This window comes from Pituophis catenifer, unplaced genomic scaffold, assembly GCF_029215685.1.
Source record: "Pituophis catenifer annectens isolate HBS135680 unplaced genomic scaffold, rPitCat1.0.hap2 SCAF_2, whole genome shotgun sequence".
NCBI classification, from domain to species: Eukaryota; Metazoa; Chordata; class Lepidosauria; order Squamata; family Colubridae; genus Pituophis; species Pituophis catenifer.
Genome location: NW_027256882.1, coordinates 242256880 through 242271632, shown reverse-complemented (window position 1 = coordinate 242271632; position 14753 = coordinate 242256880). Strand labels below are relative to the sequence as shown.

General features: G+C 36.3%; 1 protein-coding gene across 2 annotated transcripts in view; it reads left to right on the top strand.

Moving 5' to 3' along the window:
* Nucleotides 1–14753, top strand: part of SNCAIP (synuclein alpha interacting protein) — a 55282-nt gene that overhangs the window by 22625 nt on the left and 17904 nt on the right. For both annotated transcript variants that reach the window (XM_070935705.1, XM_070935704.1), the window contains 4 exons: nucleotides 456–635; nucleotides 5216–5329; nucleotides 10321–10446; nucleotides 12703–12872. In XM_070935705.1, coding sequence (XP_070791806.1) covers nucleotides 456–635; nucleotides 5216–5329; nucleotides 10321–10446; nucleotides 12703–12872 — 590 coding nt within the window. The remainder of the gene's footprint in view (nucleotides 1–455; nucleotides 636–5215; nucleotides 5330–10320; nucleotides 10447–12702; nucleotides 12873–14753) is intronic.

The following is a 14753-nucleotide window of genomic DNA, read 5'->3' as shown; positions in this document are numbered from 1 at the left end:
GTCAAAAAAAACCCACAACAGCATTTACTTCCAGTTTTTGGCAAAACCACACTCATAACAAACAATCAGTTCACATAACAAACATGGCATTCCCGTAATGACTGTGGTGATCTGCTTAATGACAGATGCACAAAAGGTCATAAAATTGGGTTGTTCACATGACCAACTAACCCATTTTACAACTATCACAAGTTCTGACTGTGATGGACAGGCTCCATTACAGTTGTAACTTGAGGACTACCTGTATCAATATAAAAACATCCAATAAACAATCTGTATTTTCTAACATAACAAATTTAGGAGCAGCTAAGAAAGCTAACCTTGAAATGGTGTAGGGTCTCCTGCTTGGGTAGGGGGTTGGACTAGATGACCTACAAGGCCCCTTCCAACTCTGTTAATCTGTATGTTATCTGAATTAATGAATTAACGCTTCCAGTTTTTATCTTTTTGCACAGCCACACCTTGCAGCAGACAATCTGGACAAAATCCACGATGAAAGTGGCAACAATCTTTTACATGTTGCAGCATCAAGAGGACATGCTGAGTGCTTACAGCATCTTACTTCTCTGATGGGTGAAGACTGCCTGAATGAGCGGAACAACGAACAGCTAACTCCAGCAGGCTTAGCAATAAAGGTAATATAAAGTTCTATGATGATATTTAAGAGACATGGTACCCATTTGTCAATAGACATTTGCTTAGACATAATAATATGGACTGTATTATTGAATGAACCATAAGAATGAAATGAAAAACTGGTGTGAACATAAAAGTCTTCACTATACACACTATACACTATACACCAGCTGGTCCAGAACGCAGCAGCGCGGGTAGTGATGGGAGCAGCATGGCGCTCCCATGTAACACCGCTCCTGCGCGAGCTGCACTGGCTCCCGGTAGTCTTCCGGGTGCGCTTCAAGGTGTTGGTTATCACCTTTAAAGCGCTCCATGGCATAGGGCCTAGCTATCTTTGAAACCGCCTGCTGCTACCGACGACCTCCCAGCGACCCGTGCGCTCCCACAGAGAGGGCCTCCTCAGGGTGCCATCAGCCAAACAATATAGGCTGGTGACCCCCAGGGGGAGAGCCTTCTCTGTGGGGGCACCTACCCTCTGGAATCAGCTGCCCCCAGAGATAAGGAGAATCCAAGACCTCGGTGCCTCCCGCCGTGCCCTTAAAACCCACTTTTTCCAGCAAGCTGGGCTGGCTTAGGAAGAAATTTTTTAAATTTTTAAATGTTTAATTGGTTTGTGGTTTTTTAAATTTTGGGCCAAATTTATATAGATTTTAATTGTTTTTAATATTTGTATTTCATGTTTTTAATTCTGGCTGTGCACCGCCCTGAGTCCTCAGGGAGAAGGGCGGTATGTAAATTGAAAATAAATAAATAAAATAAAATAAAAAATATAATTGTGCTTTTTAAAAAAGGGAAGTGTGGAGAATTGGAAAATATCACAAAATATGAAGATCTGAAAATAAAAATTGAAATGTTATGGCATAAACTGGCCATAGCGCTTCCAGTGATTATTGACACTTAGTAAAATCTTGAATGGTGCTTAGAAAATCTGTATATTGATAAAATTTCCATTTCTCAATTTCAAAAGGCCGTATTGCTTAGATCCATATATATATGCTACATCAATATATTATGTTGTCCTAGGTTCTTGGGAAGAACTCAATGTGTATAAAGGCCAATGTTAGCTAAAGTACTGGCAGCTGTGACTTCACACTGATAGGAAGAAATAGTAATAATAAGTTAAGTAGAAAATCTGGCTCACGTTCATACTTTTCCTGATTAGGAATTCATTCATCTAAGCCCAGTTCCTGGGTGAATAGCTAAGTTTTAAAGCTTTTCAAAATGCCAATTGATAATTCATTGAAAAATCATTCCAAAGGACAGGCATAGCTAGAGAAAAGCCATACCTTCTGGGTAACCCTATTTCAAGGAAGGAATCCAAAATCTGCCTGCCTCTTAGAATGGGTGGGACCAGTAGATATCCTTGGATAGAAGTGGTCCCACAAATAATCAGGTCCTGTCAGCAGTGGGTTTCAGAAATGCTTACCACCGGTTTGCCAAGCGCACATGCACTTGCTTTGTGTGCACGCCTTCCATGCATGCACTTTGCTCTCATGCGTGCCTTCCGCGCATGCACCCGGTCTTCCGTACATGTGCTTTGCTCACTTGCGTGCCTTCTGCACATGCGTCCAGCCTCGAAAACATGACTAAATAAGATAGCATTATGTCCGGGGGGTTGGCGGTGGGTGGGCCCACTCACAGTCGCCGCTACCGGTTCGCCCGAACCAGTGCGAACCGGCAGAATACCACCTCTGGGTCCTATGCCAGATAGGGCTATTCTAGTTGATGATCAGTACCTGGAATGGCAACCAGAAATTAATGGAGAGTTAGTCTAGTCGTTTTCATTCTTCAATAACATGCAAGAAACAAAAAAGGACCACTAGGCACCATTTTGCCAATTGCCTCAAAGTGGCAATTTGTGGAAAGGAAGCACTGGAACATTGCAGGAAGGTATTGCAAATGGTGTATAATCATGCCGGCTGTATGACTACAACAACATCCTCGGACAATGCGGGCTTCCTCTGCTAAGAAACAGAGGTCAGCACCATCCCCTAGAGACAGACACAAGTTGACAGGAGAAACCTTTGCCTTTACCTTTTTACTGAAAACAAGGACAATATGAACATATAAAGGCACAAATACTGTCAAATGGCCAGCAGTTAAGACAATGACTTGTGCACAATGAGGAAGAGCCAGCCTTCAACTTGCTGCTCTGTGGCCTTTATTACCATTGAGTGTTTCTCTTCTCTGAGAAACTATTGCTCTTTAGCAATAGTGCTCACTGAACCAAGCACAAACAAATTAATACAAAATTAATTTGAAAACCACAATGTATGATTACTCAAATAAATAATTCATATTATGTTCAAAGAATTTTACCCCTACATAAGCTTGTATAAGAATGCAGCCTTAGGTTACAAACCAATACACGCTTACTAGTTTTATTGAACTCATGGATAAACTTATGCAGAAATACTAGTGTGTAATACACACTTAATTTGGAGAGTGGTCTGTATATTTACCCTTTTTACCCTAAAATAAGACATGCCCTGATAATAAGTCCAATCGGGTTTGAGTGCATGCACTAAAATAAATCTCCCCTGAAAATAAGTTCTCCCCGAAAATATTTAAACGTATGCACAGTCGGTCCCCGCCATTTCCTCTGGTTTCTTCCACACACCCCAAAATAATAAGACCTCCCCGAAAATAAGGCCAAGCGCTTATTTCGGGGTTCAAAAAAATATAAGACAGGGTCTTATTTTCGGGGAAACACGGTAGTAGAGTATTATTTTCAAGTACTGTAATTGTACATTATAGGAGCATTAAATTAAAATACTTTATTAGCAAGTAAGGCTAATAAACCAGCTTCTGCTTCAAAATGACTAAGTAGAATATCTAGAAAGACACAGGTATCCTGTCTTTGAATCGCTTCTAAGACAGTTGCAATGTATGACTATGAAATGAAGAATAAGCTATGTTATAGGTACATGCAAAGTATAATTAGGAGATCCACCAAAAAGATTTCAATTTAATGTTTTCATTAAATTGCCAATAGATGGGCTTTATGGTTTCTTGATCTTATATTTGCATAAGAGTTGCCAGTGGTGGAGAGATATAAACATATACCCATCATTTGTGCAGCTCAGCTGCATTATGATTCAGCCCTTATCTAGTAATCAATCTCCAAAATTACTTTTTGCAATACACATAGCTCTTGGGAGGGGGAGGACATCTTTAATGTTTTTATTGGATCTTAATGTTCTTTAAATATATTATATTTTGTTTAATTGCTGTATTGTCTATCTTCATTACAGTACTTTACAAAACAGACATAGTAGTCTTCTTCAGCTGCAGAAGTTTCATTCTAACATGGTCCTTCTGTGTATGCTGTTATATTTTACAAGTACTCAGCAATACTATAAAATATAATTTTTCTTGTATTTCATAGCTGTCAGCTGACATTTTTCCAGAAGAAATGTGTTATTTTTTCAATGCATTAGTATGCATGTCTACTAAGAAATAAATCCTTTGGACTTCAGAGACTTGCTGCCAGATAAGCATACAAAGGAATATAGCTCTTTTTTTGTTCTTATATGCCTGCTAGGTTTTGAAAGAGTATGTTTATTTTCATGAGATAATACGAGAAGCCTTTAATATCTAAGATGTCTTAGTTTTAAATGTTGCACATTGAAATAAAGATGTATAAGAAGTACTTATTTCTTTTTGTTTATCCTTATTTATACAATCACACTGAAAAAAGCTTTAAATTTTATCCAAAAAGTAACCTATTTTCATAAACCTGCTGCAGGATATCCTTGCATCATAGAGTCATAGTAGTGTCACCTAACATGGGACTGATATTAAAAGTATGTGGAAAAATGCTATAAATATATAATGAGCATGCTCTAATGCTGGTTATGGGTATTATTTTTGCTAGAATATCAAGATTAAAAACACAGTTGTCTAACCCTTTGATTTCTCTAACAACAGACTCCATAATCAAAATCAGAAAAATTGGAAAAAAGTCAAGCTGTGGAGAAATACAGCAGTTATTTTGGGTCTGAAATACACCCTTACCAGCTAGAACTATTGTTTCCTTTTGTATTAACAATTAATATCCTATGATCTGTTATCTTCTTCTCCCTCAAAATCTGCATTTTATTAAACAATGTCAATTTCATGTTTAAATTATTTTTAATATTAACATTATGAATTGGGATAAAATGGTGCTTCCAGAGTTGTTAGAACTAGCAGCCATCCTGTCTGGGAAATGTGGGAACTGTAGTCCTAAACATCTGGGAAGCAGCAGTGATTGCCAAGAGTTTGCGTGAAATAAATATATATTTACAGAAGAATTCTTACAAGCATGCCATCAAGGAAACACTGATGCATTCAAGACTATTTTAATTCTTAGGCCACTTAGAGGCAAATGATGTTTGCACAGCAGAAATGACTCATAAATTGTAAATAAGTCTGCAGTCAGTGCCATTATGATAATAAGCACATAAGAAAGCAGCCTGGCGTGTGAACTATCAGGGCAGATATTTATTTGTGTATGTTTGAGTTTGTGATGATGGTATGCTTACAAATAAGCAGAACTGGGAGAAAAAAAAGTCTTCCTTTTCTTTCTTTTCCTTAGAATGGTCAGCTGGAGTGTGTGCGATGGATGGTGAGTGAAACAGAAGCTATTGCAGAATTGAGTTGCTCTAAGGACCACCAGAGTCTTATCCACTATGCCGGATGCTATGGACAGGTACAGAAAGACAGATATCATATACATGTGTATATAAAATAATTGATTCAGGTTGCCCTCTCTACATTATGTATTCTGCTTATCCATAAAAATAGGAACTTTAGAGTAATATCTGTTCCAAAGATGGATTTTTTTCCCCTGAGTACAGGTAGTCTTTGTCCTACAACAGTTCATTTAGTGACTGTTCAAAGTTACAACAGCACTGAAAAAAATGGCTTACGACCATTTTTCACACTTATGACGGTTGCAGCATCCCCATGGTCACGTGATTTACATTCAGATGCTTTACAACTGACTCATATTTATGACGGTTGCAATGTCCCAGGGCCATATGATCATTGTTTGCAAATTTAGGCCAAGCAAAGTCAATAGATCAATGTCAAAGATTAACTCAACAACTGTGTTACTAATTCAACAACTGCAGTGATTCACTTACCAAATGTAGCAAGAAAAGTTGTAAAAAGGGGCAAAACTCACTGAACAAATTTCTCACTTAGCAATATAAATTCTAGGCTCAATTGTGGCCGTAAGTCGAGGACTAATTGTGCATTGTTTAATTGCATTTTATGCTAAGTGTGAAGGTTGAAATTGTTTGCAATTGTTTGCTCTTGTTTGCAATTAAGTTTCTAATCAAGCCAAGTCATGTCTGAGAATCCTCAGACAAATCAAGGCAAAGAGCTGAATAAGGCAAATATCTGGAGAACTGAAATTTACTTTCAACCATGAAGTGAAACCTAAACGCAAAGTCCTTTTAAATGTTAAGAACTGCAGAAATAAATGTAAAACAATTCTAACATGTAAGAATTGCAAGATACTTTTTAACATACTCAAAAGTTATTCACGCAAAAGATAACCCATATAAACATCAGAATTGGCTGCAGGTCAAGGGAAATATTTTTACAAGGAACTAGTATTTTTGAATGGTTTCAATACACAATTATTTCCTCTAGCACTTGGCACACATGATATCTGTTTTTTTTAGTAAATACTTCCTATGATAGGAAAGGTTTTTAAAAAGGGTGGGGGTAGCACAAAAGAATAGACCCCTTGATGTCAATGTTGCCCTGCAAAGCTTGCACAGGATGTTTTTTTGGGGAAAAAACTCTTGCCTTGCCTTAGTTCAAGGTCTGAATGCAGGAATATCCTTGAACCCAAAATTTTTCAGAAAGAGTAAAGGAGCCAGCTGGATCCTGGCCAGATGGTGACATCAGAAGGAGATGTAGATTGAGCACTTCTCCAATAATGTGTATCTTTAGACTGTGAAATATGTTAATAGCAAAAATGAGCCTTATTTATTTTTCAACTCTGTATGCCAAACAAACTGGCTTAACAAACACATCTTTGGTCTAAATAGATGGAAAGAAATCCTGTGTTTTATTTTAATGTACAAATGAGACCTGTTTGGTGGGTATGGAGTTCATCTTGCTCAAATCTATTCCCAACCCCCACCCCCCACCCCGAGTGATCTCATTTTGGCACCTTTTTCATTGGCAACGTCTTCTTCAATTTGTTAGGAATGATTAATTCAAAAAGCTTAGATATGATAGTAGAAAACTGACAAATGGTCACTAAGTAAAAACTAGATTTTCTATCATAAAAGAATAGCTCTGAAGAAAAATTAACCTTAGATTACATAAGCATTTTTTTCAACATATAAATCTGTAAGAAGCATTCCATCTTAATCATATGGTTTCTGAATGGTCTTAAGTACTTGTTCCAATGAATATTTTTCAAAAATCTGTTGTTTGACTGATTACAGACTTTTGGTGTAACAATTTTAAACTATATTGATTAACTCATTGCTGTTCTCATAATCCAAACCAAATCAGCTTTCAGCTCTACCAAGTTTTTTTCAGGACTGTGTGTGCTGCAATACATTTTGTTCCTTTCTATATAATTCTATCTCTATATTTTATTATATGTCAACAACAACTGTTTTGCTTCAATAACACTTACACAGAATTTTATTACAATTTTACTAATCTCATTCTTCCATTGCTTTAAATGAATTTATCTGGGGAGAAAGTATAAGTTTATTACAATTCACTGCCTTTATTTTGCCTGCTTCACTGATGATTTCCAGCAATCCTGGTTATTTGTCAGTTTGATCAATGCATAAATAAATTTCTATGATTTTATTTATTTACTATAATTCTGTATTGCTGAATCTGCTGAGGACTCATGGGAAATTCTAAATCTAAACATAGTTACAATATAAGAAGTAGAAAATATTAAGGATACTAAGAAAACTAAGAAAACTGAATATATCTTAATGAAATGTAGTAAATGTAAATAAAGAAACATATGCTAGCTTTCACAAATATTTGAAGGAATGTCTACACTTAGCTTCAGAAGCTCATTGGTTGACTTTGGGGCAAACACTCTCTCTCAACCCAACCACATAAGGAAATTGTGGGGGGAAATGGGAGAAGAGATCATTATGCCTTTCTCCTTGAGGATCTGAACACAAGACAGGATATATATATAAAAAATAAATAACTTCCCAACAAGAAGATGAAATCAACAGTGGATCAATTACCAAGCAAAACAATAGACTTCTTTTATGGATGTGTTCAAGCAGAGGCTCTTGACGGGGGAATTTTAAATTGGATTCCATCAATGAGAAAGTGGCTGGCCTAAAAGGCGCCTTGCCATTCCATAATTTGAAGATATAGAATAATCATAATAACTATCTTTACTTAAATTAATTTTAATTAAGTATGATTTATATCAAATTTATTTTTTTGCTATGTCCGTGGCCATGACTTTTTAGGAATGCGAAGCTTCAACATACTACTTAGATACGAGGTAGGGTTTAAATATTTAAAACATAAATGTCATCAGAATTTGTGCATTTATTATTTATTTATTTATTTATTTATTTATTTATTTATTTATTTAGTGTATATCTCATCCATCTCACTTAGAAGCAAATCTAGGAGGTTTACGATAGAGTTAAAAACAGCAAGGTAAAGCATTCAATATTAAGATAAAAAATATTAACATTAAAATTACCAAAAGTAGCAAGGACGGGAGAAAAGTGCCCTCAGAGTGCAGTAGAAACTTTCCCTCAGTCCAATTATGACGAACCTTTTCAACACCAAATGATGAAAAAGGAGCATGTGTGCACAGCACCAAATGCCAAAAAGGGAGCACTTCACACACACACTCGTCAGGGCTGCGACCAGGAAGAGGAGCTGCCCAGAGGGCATGCACGCACTGGATAAGGTACTTCCGGTTTCCATTTCTGAAAGCAGAAGCAAGTCTTCCGGTTACTGCATGCAACGTGCATGCTCCCCCCAGAAAATGGAAGACCAGCTCTAGGCTTTCCTAGTGCAAGGCCAGATGGTCAGCCAGTTCCAGGCCATGATGCAGTCCCATTGGAACAAGGCCCTCCGGCTCTTTGCCTCCAGCAGCGCTTCCCTCCAGCCTTTGCCCAAAGCACCACACCAGGAGGTTGAAGCAGACCCCAAGTCGGAATTTCTGCTCCCCTCTGACCCACACAAAAGGACCCCAAAGGGGGAGACTCTGCAGCAACACAAATGTTCATTGTACATATCCAGCCCAGGGCCCGTAGTTTGAGGACCCCAGATTTACTGCAATATAAAAAATGCAAATACTTTTTCTCGCGGACCACCAAAATTTTCTCGTGGACCACCAATGGTCCACAGACCACCCGTTGGTGACCACTGCCTTAAAGGGCTTTAAAGGTAATAATCAACACCATGAATTGGATCCAGTAGCAAAAAGGCAACCAGTGCAGCTCACACAACAGCGGTGTTACATGGGTGACCCTAGGTGCCCCAAGAACTACTGTGCAGCTGCATTCTGTACCATCTGTAGCTTCTGAATCCTCTTCAAGGTTAACCCCATGTAGAGCACATTGCAATATCCAGCTCTAAGATGACAGGGGCTGAGAGCCTGAGCAAGGGGACTGATGATTCAGGAATATTTAGCCCATTAAGAAAATGTCTGCTTGTAATGGTAGTTTTCCAAATTGATCAAGATATAGAAAGTGTCTATGTAAACATCAAGCTTATTCATTGTCAATTAAAAGATTCAGCTGCTCACTACATCATAGGAATGCTGTTAGGCCTAAAATGCCTCTGACATAATGTATTGGCAGATAAATAGGTTCTAAGTGGGAAATAGTTCAGCTTCTAAAATTCTTGCAACACCATCCTTTTCTGCCATGAAAATGATTAATTTCAATTTGGGGTACCAAAGAGCTGGACATGCTGCCCCATGATATATTAATGTTGATCCTATTACTTCCAATATTTAATTATTCTTTTCATTTTAAAAGAAAAAAAACACACCAAAATGCTGAAAGGATATAACAGTAATCCAAATAGCCAAATATAAATAGACTAATTAGTTTAACAGATCATTATACAATATGTGTTGCAGTAGAAATAGACAAATCATTATTTGTTATAACTGGAGAAAAACCATGTGTCATCAATAGACAGGTGCTAATAGCAATCTTAACTAATAGATAACACATGTTCATAATGCTATCTTGCATTTTTGTACGTTAAATCTTTATTGATAAATAGCCAATAGTTTTTATCTATTTCAAATATTTAATGCCAAGAAAATAATAGATATTTTAACTATATCAGTTTTGTTACATACTGTATCAAATATTTGCACACATATTTTAAAGTCAATCATCATAGATATATCACAAAACCTTATGCATATTTACTCGACATAGTTCAATAATGCTTACTCCCCATATAGAAAAGTTTCCAACTGTAGGATGAGAGTATTTAAAATTTATTAATACTCAATGGAACTTTAATAACATCTAACACTGGTTTTCTATGACCTAAAGATGCAACTGGTGTTAAATTCTGTTGTGCAGGTACTAGCTAAACATATTGTGTTATTTTATACATGTATATATCACACCACTTTAATTATCAATATTTACTGTGCATATTTTGTTCTTTACATAGTTTATAAAATATGTCTTTTCCCTATAGGAAAAAATCCTTCTGTGGCTTCTTCAGTTTATGCAAGAGCAAGGGATTTCTTTGGATGAAATTGATCAGGATGGTAATAGTGCAGTTCATGTGGCTGCTCAACATGGATACTTAGGATGTATACAGGTAAATAATCAAAATAGGAATAGGCCTGCCAAATCTGTGGCCTCCAGATGTTGCTGAGCTACAAATCCTAGGAGCCCCAACCAATATGGTGAGGGATGCTGGCAATTGACAGCAACATTTGGAAAGGCACAAATAACAGCATTGTGAAATATTGCTAACTTGAAACATATGATCTATTACATTGGATGACAGTTGATGTATGCTATGTTCTAGAACAGTGTTCTTCAACCTTAGCAAGATATATTTACTTTAAGGCAGGGGTGTCAAACTGGCGGCCTGCGGGCCAGATGCGTCACATGCAGGCACGCCCACTCCAACTCCACAAATGGGGAAACCGTCGCAAAATATCACATAACGCAGCGAGTTTGACACCCGTTCTTTAAAGTATGTAGGCTTCAACTCCCAAGATTTGCAGTCCACATATCTTAAAGTTGTTGAGATTAAGATACACTGTTCTAGTTCACTCAGAACAGAATGAGGCAATACGTTTGGCCTGCAGGAGAAATGGGATTTTGCATAAGATATGGCCAAAATGGGGAGGTATTGTTTCTAGCTCTGAACACTTTAGAATGTTATGTTGGAACTTCTGAGTTTCTGTTGGTATCATGAATCAAGATTTCAATTACCTGATTTTGAGCTATATTCCCCTCCCCCCCCAAAAAAAATGTTGGTCATCTAATTCAGGAAAAAAACAGTGTTCATATCAGTGATCTGTACATAATTTTAAATGATATTCTGGAAAAGATATTTTTCATAAAAGAAGTATATGGAACTAGGCCATCTATCATACTGCATATGAAACAAAATGTTAAAAGTTAATGATATTTAGGTAGTTACTTACCAAGCACATCTAAATTATATTAAAGTAACTAAAATATCTTTACAATCCCCAAGGCATGTCACAACCTTTGAGAAACCCTAATGTTTGGAAATTGAAAGTTGCAAAATTTGACACACCCTAAATTACTGCATATCTCTTTCATCTTTGATATCTTTTAAGTGGAATGCTTCTGTCTGATGATCTGATTTCTTATAGATGCTGTGTTTTTGTAAATGCTAAAACTTACTATGATCCTGGAGTTTCTGAAACTCCCAATAAGGAAAAGGGCAGTCAACTTTTTATTTTTTAATAGCAGTTATTTATTAATAACAGTTCGATTGAAGAATTCAGTTTTAATTCTATGGATCAGTTATTGCACTAGTAACAAGTACTATCAGGCTTGGCAAGTGCTCTGTCAGTATATTGTTCAATAGTATTTCAGTTAAATAAATAATTACAATATAGTAACTCAATAGAATGTATTTATTAAATAAAATATAACAACCAGAAAATGAAAATGGAACTTTTGTATCCACGGTGAGCTATTTAACATTAAAAGCTAAGGCCATCATTGACACGACGTTCTTTGAAGTATTACAAAGAATTACATCACATTCTTTGAAGCCTTTTAAAGTTAAGAACACATGAAAGACCTTGAAGGAACAGATCATTAATTCTCCTAGTTCATTCAGCTTCTAAAGATCATCTAAAAATTATTGTAACCTTCTCAGCACAAATGCTATATCTCATCCTTTTTTCACCAAATAACTAAAATGTGCTGCTTATATCAGTTCCTTTTATGCTCCTTCCCCCCTGAATCTTGCTGCATTCATCATGTCTGGCTTCATCCAATCAAGCAGGACTGAAACCACTTAGAACCTCACAAGAAAATCTAAGAATTTAGAAAAAGTTAATATTTATTGAAGAAAGTTAGACGACCATAACCAAAAAAATTTCAGCAACTTCAGTTAGCTATATTCAGAAACTAACTTTACTTATTAAAAAAAAAAAAACAGTTCAAATGCTTATGTGCTTTGTTTTTATTCCTTTCCTATGTAATAGTCTACTTGGCCCCCTCTTTGAAAGGAGCTGGCCTTGTTTCCCTCAGTGCTTTGTTTTTGAAATGGTGAAATCTGTTCTTATTTTGTTTTCTTTTTTACTAGCAGTGTGAGAACTCACTCTCCCATATCTCTTCTTACAGTGATAGTTTGTATAAGCTAGACATCCCCAAGATGGTTTAATTAACTTCTGTGGGGAATTACAACTCCCATGATTCCCAGATAGAATGTCTGTTGGTTTTGTTAGCTAATTCTTGAAGTTGTATACCTATTATATCTGGTGGGAATAAAACTGGGAAGGCTGCCATAGACTTTAATATATACTGAACCAGTGCCACTCAACATAATAGCTGCTCTTAATATTTATATTTGTTTTAGACTCTGGTGGAATATGGAGCAAATGTGACTATGCAAAACCATGTTGGAGAAAAACCTTCCCAGAGTGCTGAACGGCAGGGATACACCATGTGTTCACGTTATTTGGTAGTGGTGGAGACATGTATGTCACTGGCATCCCAGGTTGTGAAGTTAACAAAACAGCTAAAAGAGTAAGTATTAATTTATTGTGGTATTCCAATTGTTCTCAAAACAGCGCTTTATTAATGTTGTATATAATTTATGCTGCTTTATGGTTCATGCATATCTGTGTGATAGATTATGTAATACTTTGAGTTGAAGATGTACCACCAGTCAACAGGCAGTAAGTTCTTAACTAACTGCATATCTTATTATTTATGTTTATGTCCCCTTGGGACATCTGATGGACATACTGAAATCACGTCCCATGGATAAGCATAAACTGTGAAAAGGTTCTCCAAGAATGCAATCTGAGCAAGGCATGTTGAAATAAACCTGAATTCCCTAGACTGTGAGACTTAATGACACATACAATGTCACTTGTAACATAGAATTCTTACTTTCAATTCTATTTTTTTTTTCATAAATAATTTTTATCCACCATCAAATTTCTTTCATTATGCCATTGCCCTCTCTCTATATAGAAATGTGGATGTAAAGCATTTACATGCTTATCAAATTATTCATAATTCCTTCCTAAGAATCTGCAATTTATTCAAAACTTTCCTATTCAGCACTAGCTCAGTGGTAAGAATTGGAAAGCAGATTCACGCAAGTTGCTTGATTAAACAAGGAGAATGCCTTTCCAAACTTAGCTCTGCTGCTTTATTGACAAATAGTTCTCTAAGATTGTTAAGCGTACTAAAGAAACTGCCACAACTCATACTCGGGGTTGGGACTGATAGACCACAAAGTTTCTTGCTGGAAAAGAAGAAAGCACTGTTGATTCCAGAGAAGTGGTCAATCTAGTTCCTTAGATGGTTTGTTTTCTTAATTTGTATGCTGCCTAGTTAGTTAAAGCTGATTTTGTATAATCAAGTTGAAGCCAACTACATGCTAAAAAAAATTACGATGATGCCAAAATGATGACACAGTGCAATGATGTCATGATTATGTACTTGACATGAGATTGATGCAAGCATATAAGTATGCCATTAGGCCTTATCATTTGCCCCTTTTTGGCCATCTCCTGCAGACATCCAGGGTTGAAACCTATTGTTTTGCAAATTTTTATAAGGGATGATATCTACAATTCATGTGTTGTGAGTGTTAAACACTTGGTTTTTAGGATTACTTATCCCCTCCACTTAATAGATCCCTATATTTCAAGACAATATCTCTGTGATAGTTGATATTTATAGAAGAATGCCAAACACTTAAAGTCTACATTGTTGTGCAGTTTATAATTGACTTATATAAATATACCTAATGTAGTAATCATTTGCATTGGAAACAGATTTGGTCTCTATCAGGTATTTAATTCAAGAAACATTAACACTGAAAAATGTAGTTGGAAGACAAAAACAGGTAGAGCCACAATAGCCAGAAATAATAAGTGGAAATAATTCAGAAACCTGCAAACCAGGTAATCTTGGAACTTTGTATTGCAAACTAGTGCTGACAGATAGTAGGGGTATAAATAGCACAAAAAGAAAATATGTAGGCAAGAGAAATAAAGGAAAAATGTTTTGTTTCTAGTTCTACAAACTAGGCTAGTGGTGAACCATTTAAAATACATTTTGCCATTTCTAGATTCTTTGCTATGCTATATGAGCATTTCCATTTGTAAGTACCACAGATTCAGCCGACATATGGTTGAAATCATGTGGATGCTTTCTAGCTTTAAATTTGTCCTTTCAAAAGCTACAACTGAGAAGCGAGTTAATAATCTATGTCCTTTGAGCCAGGAAATTATCCACTTAAATATACCACAGCTGGACTTGTGCTGTCAGTTTTGTTCCACATTTTAAGCAAATCATTCTGAAAGTGAAAGCAGTAATGAGGAGGTGGCTGCATTTTTATGCACACTCTGGCAGTCTCATATGGCTTTAAACTGAGAGAAGGAAAAATAT